This window comes from Cuculus canorus, chromosome 19 (genome assembly GCF_017976375.1).
Source record: "Cuculus canorus isolate bCucCan1 chromosome 19, bCucCan1.pri, whole genome shotgun sequence".
Lineage (NCBI taxonomy): Eukaryota > Metazoa > Chordata > Aves > Cuculiformes > Cuculidae > Cuculus > Cuculus canorus.
Genome location: NC_071419.1, coordinates 9,842,095 through 9,857,040, shown reverse-complemented (window position 1 = coordinate 9,857,040; position 14,946 = coordinate 9,842,095). Strand labels below are relative to the sequence as shown.

The window sequence follows — 14,946 nt, the reverse complement described above, 5'->3', positions numbered from 1 at the left end:
ATCCCTGGAGGGAACAGTCTAGTTCAGACCTTGGGCAACTAGCTCCATCTTCACCCTCCTGCTTTCCTGTGAGTAACCTAGAGCTGATGGCAACCTCCTGTTTTGTCCCCAAATGACCTCAGGGTCCTCTTGGGCCACCAGGAGAAGTTGGAGCCATGGGGCTGAGTGGCACCGAGGTGAGTGGGCTCCTTTGCTGTGTCCATCTGCACAGTTCTAACATCCCACCAAGATTTGGGGGAATAACCCCGGTGTTTAATTTTCAGAGTTGAGTTGACTTTTGTTTTCTTTCCTAGGGGCTGGCGGGTGCTAAAGGGGAGCCGGGCAAGCCAGGAAAACTAGGGCAAATGGTGAGGAGCAGGATGGGGCCATCCTGGTGCTCCCAGTGCAGGCAGTGGGGTGCTGAGATCCCATGTGGGCATCATCTCCTGCTTCTGCTGAAACATCTCCATAGCCCTGCTCTGCGCAGCCTGCTCCAGAGAGGGGCAAAACTCCCAAAAGGAGCCTTCATCTTAGAGCATCCTCCTGTGCGCAGTGTCGAGAGTGAGGAGGAGGCCAGGAGGGGACATCCCTGGCACAGCATCCTTATGGAGGCATTTCCTTCTCCTTTGGGATTTTAGGGGTCTCCGGGACAAGCTGGTCTGAAAGGGCAGAAAGGTCGCAAAGGAGAAAAGGTACCTCTGACATCCTCCTCTGTAGATGGGACTCGAGGGGGACCAGCCACCAGGCATGGGGTGGCTGAGCCTGACCTGGTCAACCCCATTGTGGTCCGTGGAGAGGAAACAGGGGTGATTGTCCCAGGGGGATCCGTTTCTCCCTGCTGTGAAGGCAGCTACATGTCCGTGCCTGGCAAACAAGGTCCTTGGATGACCTTGAGTGATGGACTAGCAGGTCTCCCTAGCTCAGCCCTCCCAGCCCCACAGGGCTGCCTCCATCCTGGCTCGGGTGCTTCAAAATCCCTTGGAGGGGGACAGGGGACCTGCCCTTTGCTATCCAGCTCTGCACCATGGCCATCCCTGGGGTCCCACAGCGCCTGGTGAGCTCTGTCTCTGTCTCCACACGGGCAGCAGCTCCTTTTCTCCAGTCCTGGGTTGGATCCCACATCTCTCATCTCTTCTTCCCCCAGGGCGATGTAGGGCATGAAGGGGAAGAAGGGGTGCCTGGAGAAGCCGGCAGACGGGTAAATGACACCATTGTCCCCATGGAGAGTGGTGGAAGGTCTTACAGAGGGGTCTTGGTTTGCTAGGGGTTCAGCATCCCTGGGGAGGGGAGCAAGGGCTTTGAGGGGCTGCTGGCTCAGTGCCTTTAACACGGCTTTGAATTGCTCATGAGTCTTTAATCTGTTGTTCCCAGGGTAAGCGAGGCAAGGCAGGCCACCGGCCCCCGAGAGGTCCCCAGGGACCCAAGGTAGGTTGGCATTGGTGCCCTGTCAGTTTGAGGGTGCTCCCAAACCTGGGGGTGATCCCACCTGCCCAAACCCCTGGTTTAGGAAAGGATTGGTCAAGACAAGGGCATTGTGTAGCTGGACGGCTCTGTCCCCGAGGTCCCTTCCAGCCCAAGGAAGGTCTCCCACTCCCCCAACCCCCATGGGCTTCTCTCCGTGCAAGAGGCACCGGGGCATCGCTTCTGCCTTGCTCTGCACTGCTGTGCCCACCAGCCACGGGCTCTCACTTTTGCATTTCAGGGCTACCGAGGTGACGAGGGGCCAGAAGGACCCCAGGGCCCCCAAGGACTCTACGTGAGTATTACCTGGAAGGTTTTTGGGGTGCTGGTGCTCCCCATTTGGCCCTTATGGGTTGCACCATGTAACCCAGCTATGCGAACAACCAGAGCAGAGACTCATTTGAAACAAGTGAAGTTTCTAGATGTTTCATCCATCCATTGTTCATCCAATCTCACCTTGTCTTCTCCTCCCCAGTTGCCATCCCAGCAGTGTGTGTGCAGTCAGGTGAACCACATCATTCTCAATATGTTTTTCCAGAAGCCAAATACTTCCCTTCCAGTGAAGTGTCTGATGCCTGGCAGTGCTGAGGGCTTGCAGAGGGCTGTATCCATGGGACCATCCCCAGGTTCCCAGAGAACTGCCAAGGCTGGAGGGATCAGCTGCACTGCAGCAGTTGACATTAGCCAAAAAAACCCTTATTCAAATACTTTCTTTTAATTAGTGGAAATTGGGTTTTTTCCTCTATTTAAAATAAAAATCCTTGATTGAAACATCACAAAACAAAGGCAGGATGTTCTGTTACCATCCAAGGGACCTGAACTACATCCTCCCAAAAGGAAAAATCAAAGATTGGATGAGAAATGCTTCTAAGTTTCTAAAACTGCCTGGAATTCCTAGTATCCTTTTGGCCACCTTGGTCGTGGGGTGGTGCCTCCTTGCCAGGGAGCTGACGGGAGCAGCTCAGCCACAGGGTGATGCAGCATCGCATCTTTTCTTTCTTAGGGCATTCCTGGGCTGAAGGGCGTGAAAGGAGACCCTGGACCAAAAGGGCACAAGGTGAGCAACAGGCACCGGGCACAACAAGCGTTTAATTTGCTGGATGCCATCACTAATTCCATCTCCTTGAACCCTGCTCACTGCAGCATCCTTCTTTCGAGGCTGACCCAAGGTGCTGGGAGATGGGGGCTTTAGACTTTCCACAACGCCAGGTCCTTTTCCAGCCTCTCCATCCTCCTGGAATTGCAAGCAACAGTGTATGCAATCTTTTAATCCTCTGTTCTCAGCATCGATGCTGACGCAGCATGGGCGCAAACCTCCTCTGTGTCGTTCCTGATGAGCTGATGGATCCAACCTTGGCCTGAGAAGCCAAGCACATCCTCATGGTCTCATCCATCAGCTGTGAGACTGTAAATAAGAGTGACAAGCAGTCCCTGGTGGCGGGTAATTTCTCACAGCCTTCAGGAAAATGAAACCCCAGTCATAAATACAGCTTGAAATTTATTGTGAGCTCAATGAGCAATGACAGAAGCTAAAGTCCAGGGCATTCAGCAAGGCCAGAGCCTGGGGGAGCAAGCGGAGGGGAGGCTGCAGGCAGCTGCTCTGCTGGGGTTTTCTTCTCTGCTCCACCAGATTTCAGCACAGAAGGAATTGTCTGTGGTTGTGCCCCTGTCTTTGGCATTGGTGAGGCTGCACCTCGAATCCTGGGTTCAGTTTCACTACATCGAGCGGCTGGAGCGCATCCAGAGAAGGGAACGACGTTGGGGAAGGGGGTGGAAAGTAAACCTTATGAGAGGCAGCTGAGGAACCTGGGGTTGTTTAGCCTGGAGAAAAGGAGACGAGACCTCATTGCTGTCTACAACTGCCTGAAAGGATGTGGTAGCGAGGTGGATGCTGGTCTCTTCTCTGGTGATGGGATGAGAGGGAATGGCCTCAAGTTGCACCAGGGCAAATTCAGATTGGACATCAGGAAACATTTCTTTACCAAAAGGGTTCTCAGGCGCTGGCAGAGGCTGCCCAGGGCAGTGGTGGAGTCCCCATCCCTGGAGGAGTTTAAAAGATGGACAGATGAAGTGCTCAGGGATATTATTTAGTAGTGGGCAGGTACAGTTGGGCTTGATGATCTCAAAGGTCTTTTCCAACTAAATGTTTCTATGATTCAATGACTTATTCAAAGTGTTTCCTGGGAACTCATGAAGTTTTCTTGAATGATATTGTATTCTGGGATTGAATACGTGCGGTTGTGCCTTTGTGGCTGAGCAGGGGAAGCAGATGCTCCATCCCACCGTCTCCTTCCCCAGCAGTGTGGGTGCAATTAAAGTAAAAGGATGGGTTTTTTTTCTTAGCCATAACTAGGAATTTCCCATTTCCAGCCACTTGCTGGAGCCCAGCAGATGTTTGGCTTTGGGAAGTGTCCCGAGCAGGCATCAACCACCAGGGTCAGGCAGTGGGCAAACCCTCTCTTGCTTACACAATGAAATATCACCACAGAGGAACTAGGGCAGGGTTCTTGATGCCAACCCTCCTGGCAGAGCCCCTTACCCGACTGAGTGTCTCGGGGAGGGGCTTCCACCCCCTTTTTTGCCACCAAAGCTCTCTCTGACTCTCCTAGGGCGACAAGGGCAGCATGGGCGACATGGGCCCGCAAGGGGACGATGGCTTCAAGGTGCGTGAGGGGGTTTGCTCTTTTCTTCCCTGTCCTTGGCCCTTCATCATCCTGTGTGACACCGTGACCCATCTTCTAGGGCAAGCTAGGACCCCATGGTGTCCCTGGGAGGTCAGGACCCAAGGGACAACAGGTAAGGGCGGGGTGGAGGGGGTGGGAGGAACTGAGATGAGTATTTGGGGTGAATTCCTTGTGTAAAATCCACCCAGGTAAGGGGCTGGGATGTAGAAGGGCATAGGGCTGGGGAATATCCTTTGCAGCCTCCTGACCTCCTCCGGTGTCTTTGCAGGGTAGTATTGGCCCCCCTGGCCCACAGGGACATCCTGGCTTCCCTGGGACACCGGTGAGTCCTTCATCCTCCTGGCAGGTTTGGGGTGCGCTCCTGGCCCCACGGGGGTTACACTGGCATGGAGCTTTGATCCCACCTGCCCTCCCTCTTAGCCAGGGCTTGTCCTTCTTTTCCAGGGCTTGTCCGGACCCAAAGTAAGTAAAGAGGAATGCCTGGAGCTGGGCTTAGCCCTGGGGCACCCTACTCTCTCCGCAGAGTGCTGGGTGGCCCCGTGGGGCACCCCGGGGTGCAGCTTGGCACAGCAGCATCTCCCCACCTTGCTTATCTTCCCTGCTCCCATCTCATCCTTCGGCAGGGGCTGAAAGGCTTCCCGGGGCTGCCAGGACCCAGGGGCACGCCAGGCCTGCCGGTAAGTGGAGCTGCAAACGTCCCTCATGCCAGAATTTGGGTCCTTTGCTCCCTTAAATTCAGCAGCAAGGTCCCACCATGCCTTGGGCATGCTGGCTAGTGGTACTGTTGGAGAAGCTGCAAGCATCGCAGGGGGGGCTCGTGGGCAGCCACCAGTATCACCAGCATTGCCATTGTCACCCAGGGTCTCACCGGCCCACCTGGACCCCGTGGACCAGCGCTGGTGCTGTCTGGGAAGGAGCTGCAGGTGAGTGCATTGGAAAGGCAATGCTGGGGGATGAGGGGTTTCCATCAGGGTGGTCCCAGACACAGTGATGCTGCCCCACGTCCCGCTGCTGCCGAGGTCCCCTGCGCGCAAGGACCAAGGTCCTTGCACAAAGAGCAAGCAAATATGGTTAATCTCCCACCCATCTTTCTTGTCCTTGTCTCCTGCATGTTCCATCCCCTCTCTGAGCACCTGGTGATGCTCCTGGCCAAAATAAGAGCTTGTTTATGTCAGCTTGGTTGTGTGTGTCCCCCCCCCTTTTTCTTTCAGCACCTAATTTATCCTTCCAATCACCTGAATTACACCGCAATCTGGGCTCTGCTGGGCACCCTGAGCCACGAGCTGCAAGCCTTCATCGAGCATCCCAACGGCACCAAAACCAACCCAGCAGCCACCTGCAAGGAGCTGAAGCTGGCTCATCCCAGTCTGCCTGATGGTACTGGGGTGCACATGGGGTCCCCCCACATTGGTTCCAGGACTAACATGGGGGCATAGGAACCTCTTTGCAATTAAGAGGGGTGAGAATTTGGGGGATGAGCTCAGCTGGGATTCATAGGTGTCCCTGGAGCGATGGGATGGCAGCCAGGCTGCATCCCAGGAGGATGGAGGTTGCAGCCAGGATGTCCATGAGCTGGGCTGGGATGGCACTGCATGGCGTCATCCTTTGTCCAAATCTGTGTGCCAAGAGCTCCCCTCTGCCTCCCTCCAGGGCAATACTACATCGACCCCAACCAGGGCAGCCCCCAGGACGCACTGGTGGCCTTCTGCAACTTTACAGCGGGGGGCGAGACCTGCATAGCCCCTGTCCACAACCAGGTATGGGGGGCTTTTGCGGGGCAGCTTCAGCCCTGCGTTATCCCTCAGGGTGGGTGAGGACCTGGGTTGGTGTGACTGGAAAGGGGCAATGTGACCGGATCCTTGCCATGGTGGCTGGATCCGTGAAGCGGTAAACTGCGGCTATCGCAGGGAGCTGTTGGAGCAGTTTAGGGTGAGGATGCAGGTCATGGTGTGTGACAAGGCTGCAGGGACAGGTCACACACACGGGTTGGGTTAGCTGGTTCTTGTCGTGGCACTGCCACCATCGCCTGCTGGGACAGCATGGCATGGTCTTCACTCCCCATAGGTCCCCATCAAGGCTTGGCTGAGTACCTACACCTCCAAGGACACCTTTGAGTGGTTCAGCACCCTGCCTGGGGGCTTCCTGGTGAGTGGCTGGAACAGCTGAGGGGACACAAAGCCCATCTGATAGGGTTTGGGGTCTCCTAGTGCCTCTCCTGCTGCGAAGGGGCAGTGCCCAGGCACAGGGTTCCCAGTGGGGTGTGATGCCACCTTCTTCCAGAAAATCCAAACCAGTGCTTTAGCAGACAGCTGAATCCTGCCCAGTTTTGAGGCAGGGGGAGCACAAACCCCTCCAAGCAGCTCCCGTTACCCGATTTTCTCTCTCGTTGCCCCTGCAGCTGGAGTACGCAGGGGCCAGCCCAGTGCAGCTCCGCTTCCTCCGCTTGCACAGCCACCTGGCCACCCAGAAGGTCTCCTACTCCTGCAGACCGGCCCCTGAGCAGGGGCAGCCCCAGCCGGAGAAGGAAATCCGCTTCCTGGCTGACTCCCGGGAGCAGAGCTATGTCACCAGCCTGCAAGGCTGCGTGGTAAGCCTGGCCACGACCAGAACCTTTTCTCCACCTGGAAGAGCCTCCAATGTTTGCAGAGGCCCTCCGTGCATGTTTGCACCCTGAGGGTTTGGGATAGACCTGGGAATGTTGCTCCACATGGCAGGATGGGGATGGAGAGCATCCTCTCCCTGGGCACCAGGAGCTGCCTCGGTCTTGGGGAGTGGGCTGGGATGTGGCAAGGGATAAGGTGGGACAGAAGGGAGGCCACCTCCCTGGAGAAGCTGAGAAGGGTTGGGGATGGAGACCTAGTCATGACCTCAGGAGTATTGGATCAAGGAACAAACGGAGCAGCGACAGCAGGTTCTCTGAGAGGGTCCTTCCGGCCCAGCAGCTGAAGGTTTCAGTGCTGCTCAGCTGCCCCTGGTGCTCATTTCAGCTGGACAACGAGTCCTCCATCACCGACACCATCTTCCAGTTCACCACAGAGGAACTCTCCCTGCTGCCCCTGCGGGACCTGGCTGTCTTTCACAACGGCGACACCTCACACCAGTTTGGTTTCACAGTCGGACCAGTTTGCTTCAGCTGAAACCGGTGACACCCAAACCGAGCTGGCTGGGTTCCCTCCACCCCAGGACCTTTCCCACTGGGGACATGTGTGGAGGCTGGGGGTGGCACTGGGCTCCCACTCACCCCCTGGAGCTGCCAGTCCTCTTTTTGAGATCCGTATTTGTAGCTGCATTCTGCCACAGACTACACTTCCTTCTGGAGTAGAAGAGTATTGTTTACAAAAGTCATTTCTCTATAAATTATATATATTATATATGTATATATACAAGAAGGTGCTAATTTAATGACTGACTGGGGGAGGCTCCTCTAATTATAACCACTGGGAACTGTCTGCTAAAGGAAAAAACAACAAGGAAAATTACTGCCAGCTGAGAGAAGGGGGAGGAAAGGGGCTTGGCTCTGCCTCAGCACACAAATGCTTGGAGCACCTCTGCTCTGAGACAGGCTGAGAGGGTTGGAGTTGTTCAGCCTGGAGAAGAGAAGGCTCCCAGGAGCCCTTAGAGCAGCTTCCAGTTTGGAAAGGGGCTCCAGGAAAGCTGGCGAGGGGCTCTTGATCAGGGAGTGCAGGGAGAGGATGAGGGGGAACAGTTTTCAGTTGAAAGAGGGGAGATGGAGATGAGATGTTAAAAAGAAACTCCTCACGATGAGGGTGGGGAGGCCCTGGCCCAGGTTGCCCAGAGCAGTGGTGGCTGCCCCATCCCTGGAGGTGTTCAAGGCCAGGTTGGATGGGGCTTGGAGCCCCTGATCCAGTGGGAGGTGTCCCTGCCCATGGCAGGGGGTGGGACTGGATGGGCTTTGAGGTTCCTTCCAAATTAAACCATTCTATGATTCGATGTTGTAGCTGGGGTTGCAAACAGGGGGTGGTACCCCAGGGCGTGTTGGGAAAAGCAGCAGGAAGACCCATGAACACTCCATTAAGGATGGAAGCATGATCTGGAGGGGAGGATTGGAGTGCAGAGTGAAGGGGAAGTGAAACTCTGGGGGTATTCGGGCCGCCTTTTCCTCAGGGATGCTGAGCCTCTCCATGCGCCGAGGGGGTCAGGCTCCCTATTTCTGCAGGGAGACTGAGCTTCTCTGCAACCCTGGGAGATGTTGGGCCCTTTCTTTCCAGAGGGAAGCTGAACCCCTCTGCACCTCGGGGAGGTCAGGTCCCCTCTTTCCCCCAGGATGCTGAGCTCCTCCGCATCCTGGGGGGTCAGGTCCCCTCTTTCCCCCGGGATGCTGAGCTCCTCCGCATCCTGGGGGGTCAGGTCCCCTCTTTCCCCAGGGATGCTGAGCTCCTCCGCATCCTGGGGGGTCAGGTCCCCTCTTTCCCCAGGGATGCTGAGCTCCTCTGCATCCTGGGGGGTCAGGTCCCCTCTTTCCCCAGGGATGCTGAGCTCCTCCACATCCTGGGGGGTCAGGTCCCCTCTTTTCCCCGGGATGCTGAGCTGCTCCGCGCCCCGGGGGGCGTCAGGCTCCCTTTTTCCCCAGGGATGCTGAGCCGTGGAGGCGGTGCGGAAGGGGCACTCGTCCCTCCCCATCGCACTACAGCTCCCGGGGAGCCCCGCGCCGCGCGTCACGGGATGCGACGGGCTGGGACGGGACGGGACGGGCTGAGCTCCGCTGAGCTGCACCGGGACGGGCCGAGCCGGGCTGAGCTCCGCTGAGCTGCACCGGGACGGGCCGAGCGGGGCTGAGCTCAGCGGAGCTGCACCGGGACGAGACGACCTGAGCTGAGCTGCACCGGGCCGAGCTGAGCCAAGCTGGGCTGAGCCGCACGGATCTGCACCGGGACGGGGTCCCCGCCGCCACCATGCAGGTGAGCCTAGCCGGGGGTCCTGGGTTCTCATTCGCCCTGGTTCCCCATTTGCCCCAGTTTCTTGGTCACCCCAGTTCCTCTTCGTACCAGTTCCCTAGCTGACCCTATTCAACCTGTTTTGCTGTCTGACTCTGTGCCCCTTTTGCCCCAGTAACCATTTGCCCCTGTTTGCTGTTCGCCCAGGTCCCCGTTCATCCCAGTTCCCATTTGCACCAGTTCCCTGTTTGCCCCTACTCCCCATTCACCCTGGTTCCCTGGTTGCCCCTGTGCCCCTTTTGCCCAATTCCCTGTTTATCCTGCTCCTTTGTTTGCCATTTGCCCCCGTTCCCGTTTGCCCCCGTTCCTGTTTGCCCCTATTCCCCAGTCACACAGGCTCCCCATCTGCCCTGGTTCCCTGTTTGCCTTTGTTTGCCTTTCACCCCGATTCCCGTTTGCCCCGGTTCCCCTTTTGCCCTGGTTCTTGTTTCACCCCGTGGCTCAGCCGGGGCTTTGGCAGCACCTGCCAGCAGTGGTGGCTCCAGGGAGCTGTGCACAGGATGGGCTGTCTGTCTGTCTGCCTGCTTCTCACCCTGCTGTTTGGCCATGTCCCCCCTCCAAGGACTCTCCCATCGCCCATGGATGGGCTGTCACGGGTGCGGGCTCACCCCAGCAGGAGTTCATGGCATGGCACAGGCCTTAAATCATCACCTGAAGCAGATTTGCTTTGTATTCTGAGCTTGGATTTAATATTTAAGCCTACTGAGTTACAATTTGCTTTGCAGCATCCCTGCGGGATCCAAAGGGTGGCTTGCACTGGCTCCAAGGAGCATCCCGCTGTGGGGACACCTACCCAGGCCACCGTGTCCCTAGCGTGAGGCTGCAGATGGGGCTACCTGGGACACCATCCTGCTTGCCATGCTGGTTTGCAAACCAGGGATCGGCGTGCGGCGGGAAGGCAGGCTCATCCCGATGTGTGGGGCTGGGTATCCCAGTTGGACCAGAGCGGCAGGTTGGGATGCTCCACACAGACCCCACGCAAAGTGGAACCCCAAAACTGCAGGGGATTAAGCCATTAAACGCCTATTTTGTGCACATAGCAGATGCAGCACAGGATATTTTTCAGCAGCTTTGTTTGTTCAAACACCTGAAGGTGCAGAGGAGGAGCTGGGCGCAGCCTTTCCCAGGTGCCTACTGAATCACAGCCGTGTGGGCGGGTGGGTGAGGACAGGACGGTGCCCTCCAACCAATAACCCTGAGCCTGTTGCATCACAGCATCGTTCCCCTCTTGCAAAGAGGGCAGAGATTTTTAGCACCTTTGCAAACTTTGCCTCCAGAGAAATCATAATATAGCAATGCTGTGGCATCAACAAGGGGCTGGTGGCCCAAGGAACATCAGGGCTGGTGGCCCAAGGAACATCCTTTTAGCCTCATGGCCACACTGGGTACCCAAAAGCACGTGGCTTCACCCTGGACTGGGAGACCTGATGCAGTCAGGAGAATCTTCTGCCAGTCTTCTGTTCCTTGGTTCTTAATGTTTTACCTCCTCCTTACACGGCGCTGCAGACTTGTGGGTGCAGCCTGCAAAGGAGAAATAGCTTCATTAAAAGGCTAATTATTGTGAATCTGTTGCCAAAGGAAGCTTAAAGGTGTGAGCCAATTACACATGTTAATGTGCTTTCGTGAGGTGTGACCGGAGGGTGTAATTAGAGCCCGTCTGGGTGGACACCCGGTTATTGGATGGTATTTGTGGCCAAAGCCCATCCGTCAGCTGCATCTGCTGGTGTCAGTAACGGTGGGAGCGCGTGGCCAAAGCCAGGCTGGTGCAGCAGAGGAGAGGGCACAAGCCCTTTGAGTGCTACTTGGAAAGATTTGTGAAGATAGAAAGGAAAAAAAACACCCTGAATTCCATTTTTTATGGCAAAATGGATTGGTGGCCCTGGCATCACTTCAGCAGAGATGAGCGATACTTGCTCCTCCTGTTTCAGGGTGATAAAGAAGGTGGGGTTGATGCCTCTGTAGGTCTTGGCAGCCCCAGGTCAGACAGGTGGATGGGAGGCATCCCTAGAGGAGCTGCTTTTGGCTTTGGGTGAGCCCGGTGATGCAAGAGAAACCCCTGGAAGGCAGAGAAAAGGCTTCGCTTCGGGCTGTGGACCATGTCTACCAACCTCTGATTGTCACCCATGGACCTTCACTTCTCAAATCTGGGTTAATCCTGGTCTCTCTTTATTGCAAGGCTAAACTCTGGCTTTCTCTCGCCAGCCCAGACACACACAGAAGCTGCTGCCAGAGGTGAAAATTGTCATGCTAGATGTCACGGGAAGAGTTAAGCTTGGTCACCATGACTGTGATTTTCAGTGCAAGTTCCTCTTCCCGTTTCAGGAATTAGGGGAAAACATTGCACCATTTGGTAAAACCCCAGCTATGCATCGTCACCGGGGCTCAGCCCTTCGGGGTGGTGGATGCAGGGACCTGAAGATGCGAGTGTCCCATCCCAGCCTGCCCCATCACCCCAAGCTGGTTCTTAGCGCTTTCTTTGGCCTCTCTTCCAGATGTCCTTCTACTTCTCGGACACAGCAGTGCTGCTCTTTGACTTCTGGAGTGTCCACAGCCCCACAGGTAGGCTGAAAGCCTGAGACACCTGTCTGTCTGTCCATCCCCCCACCATCTCTCTGCCCAGGAGAAGGATTCAGAGCAGAGAAAGAGCGCTGGTTTGCATTTCTGGCAGGTGTGGCATTAGTGAAGTGCTGGGAGCGGGGAGAAAGGGCTATGATGGGTTCCACACGCTCCACAGCTCCAAGGACACTGCCCAGATTTGGTTGACCCTCTCCTACCCAATGCTGTGCCCTGGGGATGCTCCCAAGCTGAGAGCAGTGGGCAGGGAGTTGCAGGAAGCATCTCCCCCCTTGAAGCCTGCAGCCCCGCCAGATCACTCATTGATGGCTCAACTTCCTATTTCCTTTTTATTTTCCACTAAATTATTGTCCCAGCATCATATTTTAACCCCTACATTTTTGTGGAGTTGATGCAAAGATGCTTTTTTTTTTTTTGGCAGAGCAACCCCCTCCAAAAAATACTCCCTAAGGGTGTTTGGGGGCAGATTTTATATTTGTAGTTCTATTTTTTAGGAGCTAAATAAACCATTTCCCAGCTCTTCACAAACCTGCTGCCTGTTGCTCCAGGCCAATCCCAATCCGTAGGTTGGAGAAGACCTTTGAGATCATCGTGTCCCAAAGCAATCCCTTCCCTGCCATTTATCCCTTGGCTGTGCCCAGGCGCTCTGTGCTGGGACCCCTCCCTTGGTCTGCAGACCCCCCTGACCCACGGATGCGGCGATGCCGGGCAGCAGCAGGGTGTTTCTCCGCAGGGATGGCTCTCTCGGTGCTGGTGATTGTGCTGCTGTCGGTGCTTTACGAAGCCATCAAGATGGGTAAAGCCGTGCTGCTGCGGCGGGCGCTGCTGGCTGTGCCCCGTAACCTCAGTCAGGAGTCGCTGGCGGAGCCGGAGGAGGAGGAGAGCAACAACCCCACGCAGGGCAGGTACCGCAGGGTCCCCATTGCCAGGGTGCTGGGGGTGCTGGTTGACAGCCGACTGAACATGAGCCAGCAGAGTGCCCAGGTGGCCAAGAAGGCCAACGGCATCTTGGCTTGGATCAGAAATGGGGTCACCAGCAGGTCCGGGGAGGTTATTCTCCCTCTGTACTCAGCACTGGTGAGACCGCACCTCGAATACTGTGTTCAGTTCTGGGCCCCTCACCACAAGAAGGATGTTGAGGCTCTGGAGCGTGTCCAGAGAAGAGCAACAAAGCTGGTGAGGGGCTGGAGAACAAGTCTTATGAGGAGTGGCTGAGAGAGCTGGGGTTGTTTAGCCTGGAGAAGAGGAGGCTGAGGGGAGACCTTATTGCTCTCTACAACTTCCTGAAAGGAGGTTGTGGAGAGGATGGAGCTGGCCTCTTCTCCCAAGTGACAGAGGACAGGACAAGAGGGAATGGCCTGAAGCTCCGCCAGGGGAGGTTCAGGTTGGATATCAGAAAAAAATTCTTCACAGAAAGAGTCATTGGGCACTGGAACAGCTGCCCAGGGAGGGGGTCGAGTCCCCTTCCCTGGAGGGGTTTAAGGAACAGTGGATGAAGTGCTTGGGGACATGGTTTAAGGGAGTGTTAGGAATGGTTGGACTCGATGATCCAGTGGGTCCTTTCCAACCTGGTGATTCTGTGATTCTGTGACTCGTGTGTGACCCCAGGCCAGGGCAGGAGGGGAGAGGGGCTGTAAAGAGGCAGCTGTGGAGTAATAGGGGTATGTGTACAGCCTCAGGAGGGGGCATCCCACCCCCCAGGTATCTAGGGAGGGATCCAGGGTGTTTTTCTGCTGTCTTAAATGCTCCCAGTCCCCCAGGAGCCACTGTGGGTGCTGGACAGTACTCATGGTTCGGGAATGAGCTAGTTGAAATTAAAGTCACCCAACGTGGCTGCAAGAACAGATGCTGCCTTCCATCCTGGCCTCCTGTGTTGTGCCATGCTTTATACATGGTAAATCCATCTCTTTTGCTACTGAATATGGATTTTTTTTTTTACCCATTTATTTATGATTTTACAGAATTCACAAACTACCACTTTTATATCTATGGATAGATTGCAAGTTTCCTTATGAAAATTTTACCTAGGCCTGAACATGTCGCTGCCCATGGTGGGGAGGTTGGAACTGGATGATCTTTAAGGTCTCTTCCAACTCAAACCATTCTATGAGTCTATGAATGGGCACAAACAGTGGTTCAGCCACCCAAGGAAGGCTGGCCCCGGCATTTCTGAGTCAGCACGAGCCATCGGAACCAAGCCCTGGGCTTTTCCTTTTGCATTTAATCCCAGACCATGCCTGAGGCTGCTTTTACTGCCAACTCCTTAATAATATCCTCCCAGTTCCTTCAGAGCAGGATTTCCCCCTGCGTTGCTGTTTGCAGTGCGCATCCCTCTCCCGGCTCTCCAAACCATCTCTGGCCACTATGGGATGCTGGGAGGGGGGACATGCCAGTTGCCTCCATCCCTCCCTCATGAGTTTTCCTCCTTCTTCCACAGGTGGTTTCGGTACCACCTCGGCCAGACGCTGTTCCACGTGGTGCAGGTGGTTCTGGGCTACATGGTGATGTTGGCCGTCATGTCCTACAACGCCTGGATCTTCCTTGGGGCCATCGTGGGCTCCACGCTGGGCTATTTTGTGGTGTACCCCCTGCTCGGCCGGGGCTAGGCAGCCCTCCTGGGATGGTGGGCAACGTGCTCCAAGCCTCCTGCTACACTGTCTGCTGTCACCTCTGCTGAGTCTGTCCTTGTCCCCATGCTCTGCAGGATGCAGCATGCAGGGGTTTGCTCTGCAGAGACCTAAGGGAAGGGGAGCCTTGTGGCCAGCGTGCTGCTGCCACTGTCATCATACTCAGCTGGTGGCTGTCCCCAGCTCTCAGGGAGCTTTGACTGGGTGATGGTGGGGGGGATGCTGGATATTTCCTTTCCCCATTGCTTTTTGGAGGGCGTTCATCCTGTCTGGAACAGGTATGGACCTCTGCTGGGGAAGGGGACATGTTTGGGACAGGCACCCCTGCCCTCCTGCACCGACCCCTCTTCACACAGTGCCTTCTGGGGATCACGGGGGCCCTGCTGGCCCCCCTCCCCGCACCCCCCTTTGTGCAGTGCTTCAGGGATGGGCTCAGAGGAGCCCCTGAGCTATTGGTGTGGCCGTGCTGAGGGGACTTTGCTGCTGCGGGTGCCTCTTGCTGCTTCCTTGGGACACCCCTTTTAATAAAAACCATCTCAGCCGGTGGGCTCCTGGCTTGTGGTGTTGCCGAGACCTCAGGATGTGACCCCCCCGCAATACCCAGCGCTGCCCTTCAACCACAGGCCCAGGGGAGTGGATCAGGAATAAAGACAGGATCAGGAATAA

The 14,946-nt window shown here is 55.9% G+C and overlaps 2 protein-coding genes across 6 annotated transcripts in view; both read left to right on the top strand.

Annotated features, from left to right (window-relative positions):
- The window catches only part of LOC128854080 (collagen alpha-1(I) chain-like), a 95,772-nt gene extending 88,199 nt beyond the window's left edge, over positions 1-7,573 (top strand). For all 3 annotated transcript variants that reach the window (XM_054083959.1, XM_054083958.1, XM_054083957.1), the window contains 18 exons: positions 123-176; positions 294-347; positions 618-671; positions 1,124-1,177; positions 1,351-1,404; positions 1,682-1,735; positions 2,444-2,497; positions 4,050-4,103; positions 4,183-4,236; positions 4,393-4,446; positions 4,569-4,586; positions 4,748-4,801; positions 4,985-5,047; positions 5,336-5,501; positions 5,775-5,881; positions 6,189-6,269; positions 6,523-6,711; positions 7,112-7,573. In XM_054083959.1, the coding sequence (XP_053939934.1) occupies positions 123-176; positions 294-347; positions 618-671; positions 1,124-1,177; positions 1,351-1,404; positions 1,682-1,735; positions 2,444-2,497; positions 4,050-4,103; positions 4,183-4,236; positions 4,393-4,446; positions 4,569-4,586; positions 4,748-4,801; positions 4,985-5,047; positions 5,336-5,501; positions 5,775-5,881; positions 6,189-6,269; positions 6,523-6,711; positions 7,112-7,261 (1,368 nt within the window). In that variant the 3' untranslated portion in view covers positions 7,262-7,573. The remainder of the gene's footprint in view (positions 1-122; positions 177-293; positions 348-617; positions 672-1,123; positions 1,178-1,350; positions 1,405-1,681; positions 1,736-2,443; positions 2,498-4,049; positions 4,104-4,182; positions 4,237-4,392; positions 4,447-4,568; positions 4,587-4,747; positions 4,802-4,984; positions 5,048-5,335; positions 5,502-5,774; positions 5,882-6,188; positions 6,270-6,522; positions 6,712-7,111) is intronic.
- A 1,281-nt stretch (positions 7,574-8,854) lies between these two features.
- Positions 8,855-14,927, top strand: SLC31A2 (solute carrier family 31 member 2). 3 transcript variants are annotated; one of them, XM_054083962.1, is made up of 4 exons: positions 8,855-9,043; positions 11,572-11,638; positions 12,387-12,558; positions 14,091-14,856. In XM_054083962.1, the coding sequence occupies exons 1-4, from the start codon at positions 9,038-9,040 to the stop codon at positions 14,257-14,259; spliced, it is 414 nt and encodes a 137-aa protein (XP_053939937.1). In that variant the 5' UTR covers positions 8,855-9,037; the 3' UTR covers positions 14,260-14,856. The 3 variants fall into 3 exon arrangements, with proteins under 3 accessions (XP_053939937.1, XP_053939938.1, XP_053939936.1); XM_054083963.1 differs by lacking the exon at positions 8,855-9,043 and adding an exon at positions 9,591-11,020 and having other exon boundaries at positions 12,387-12,554; positions 14,091-14,927; XM_054083961.1 differs by lacking the exon at positions 8,855-9,043 and adding an exon at positions 9,605-11,020 and having other exon boundaries at positions 14,091-14,881.
- Positions 14,928-14,946: the final 19 nt, after the last annotated feature.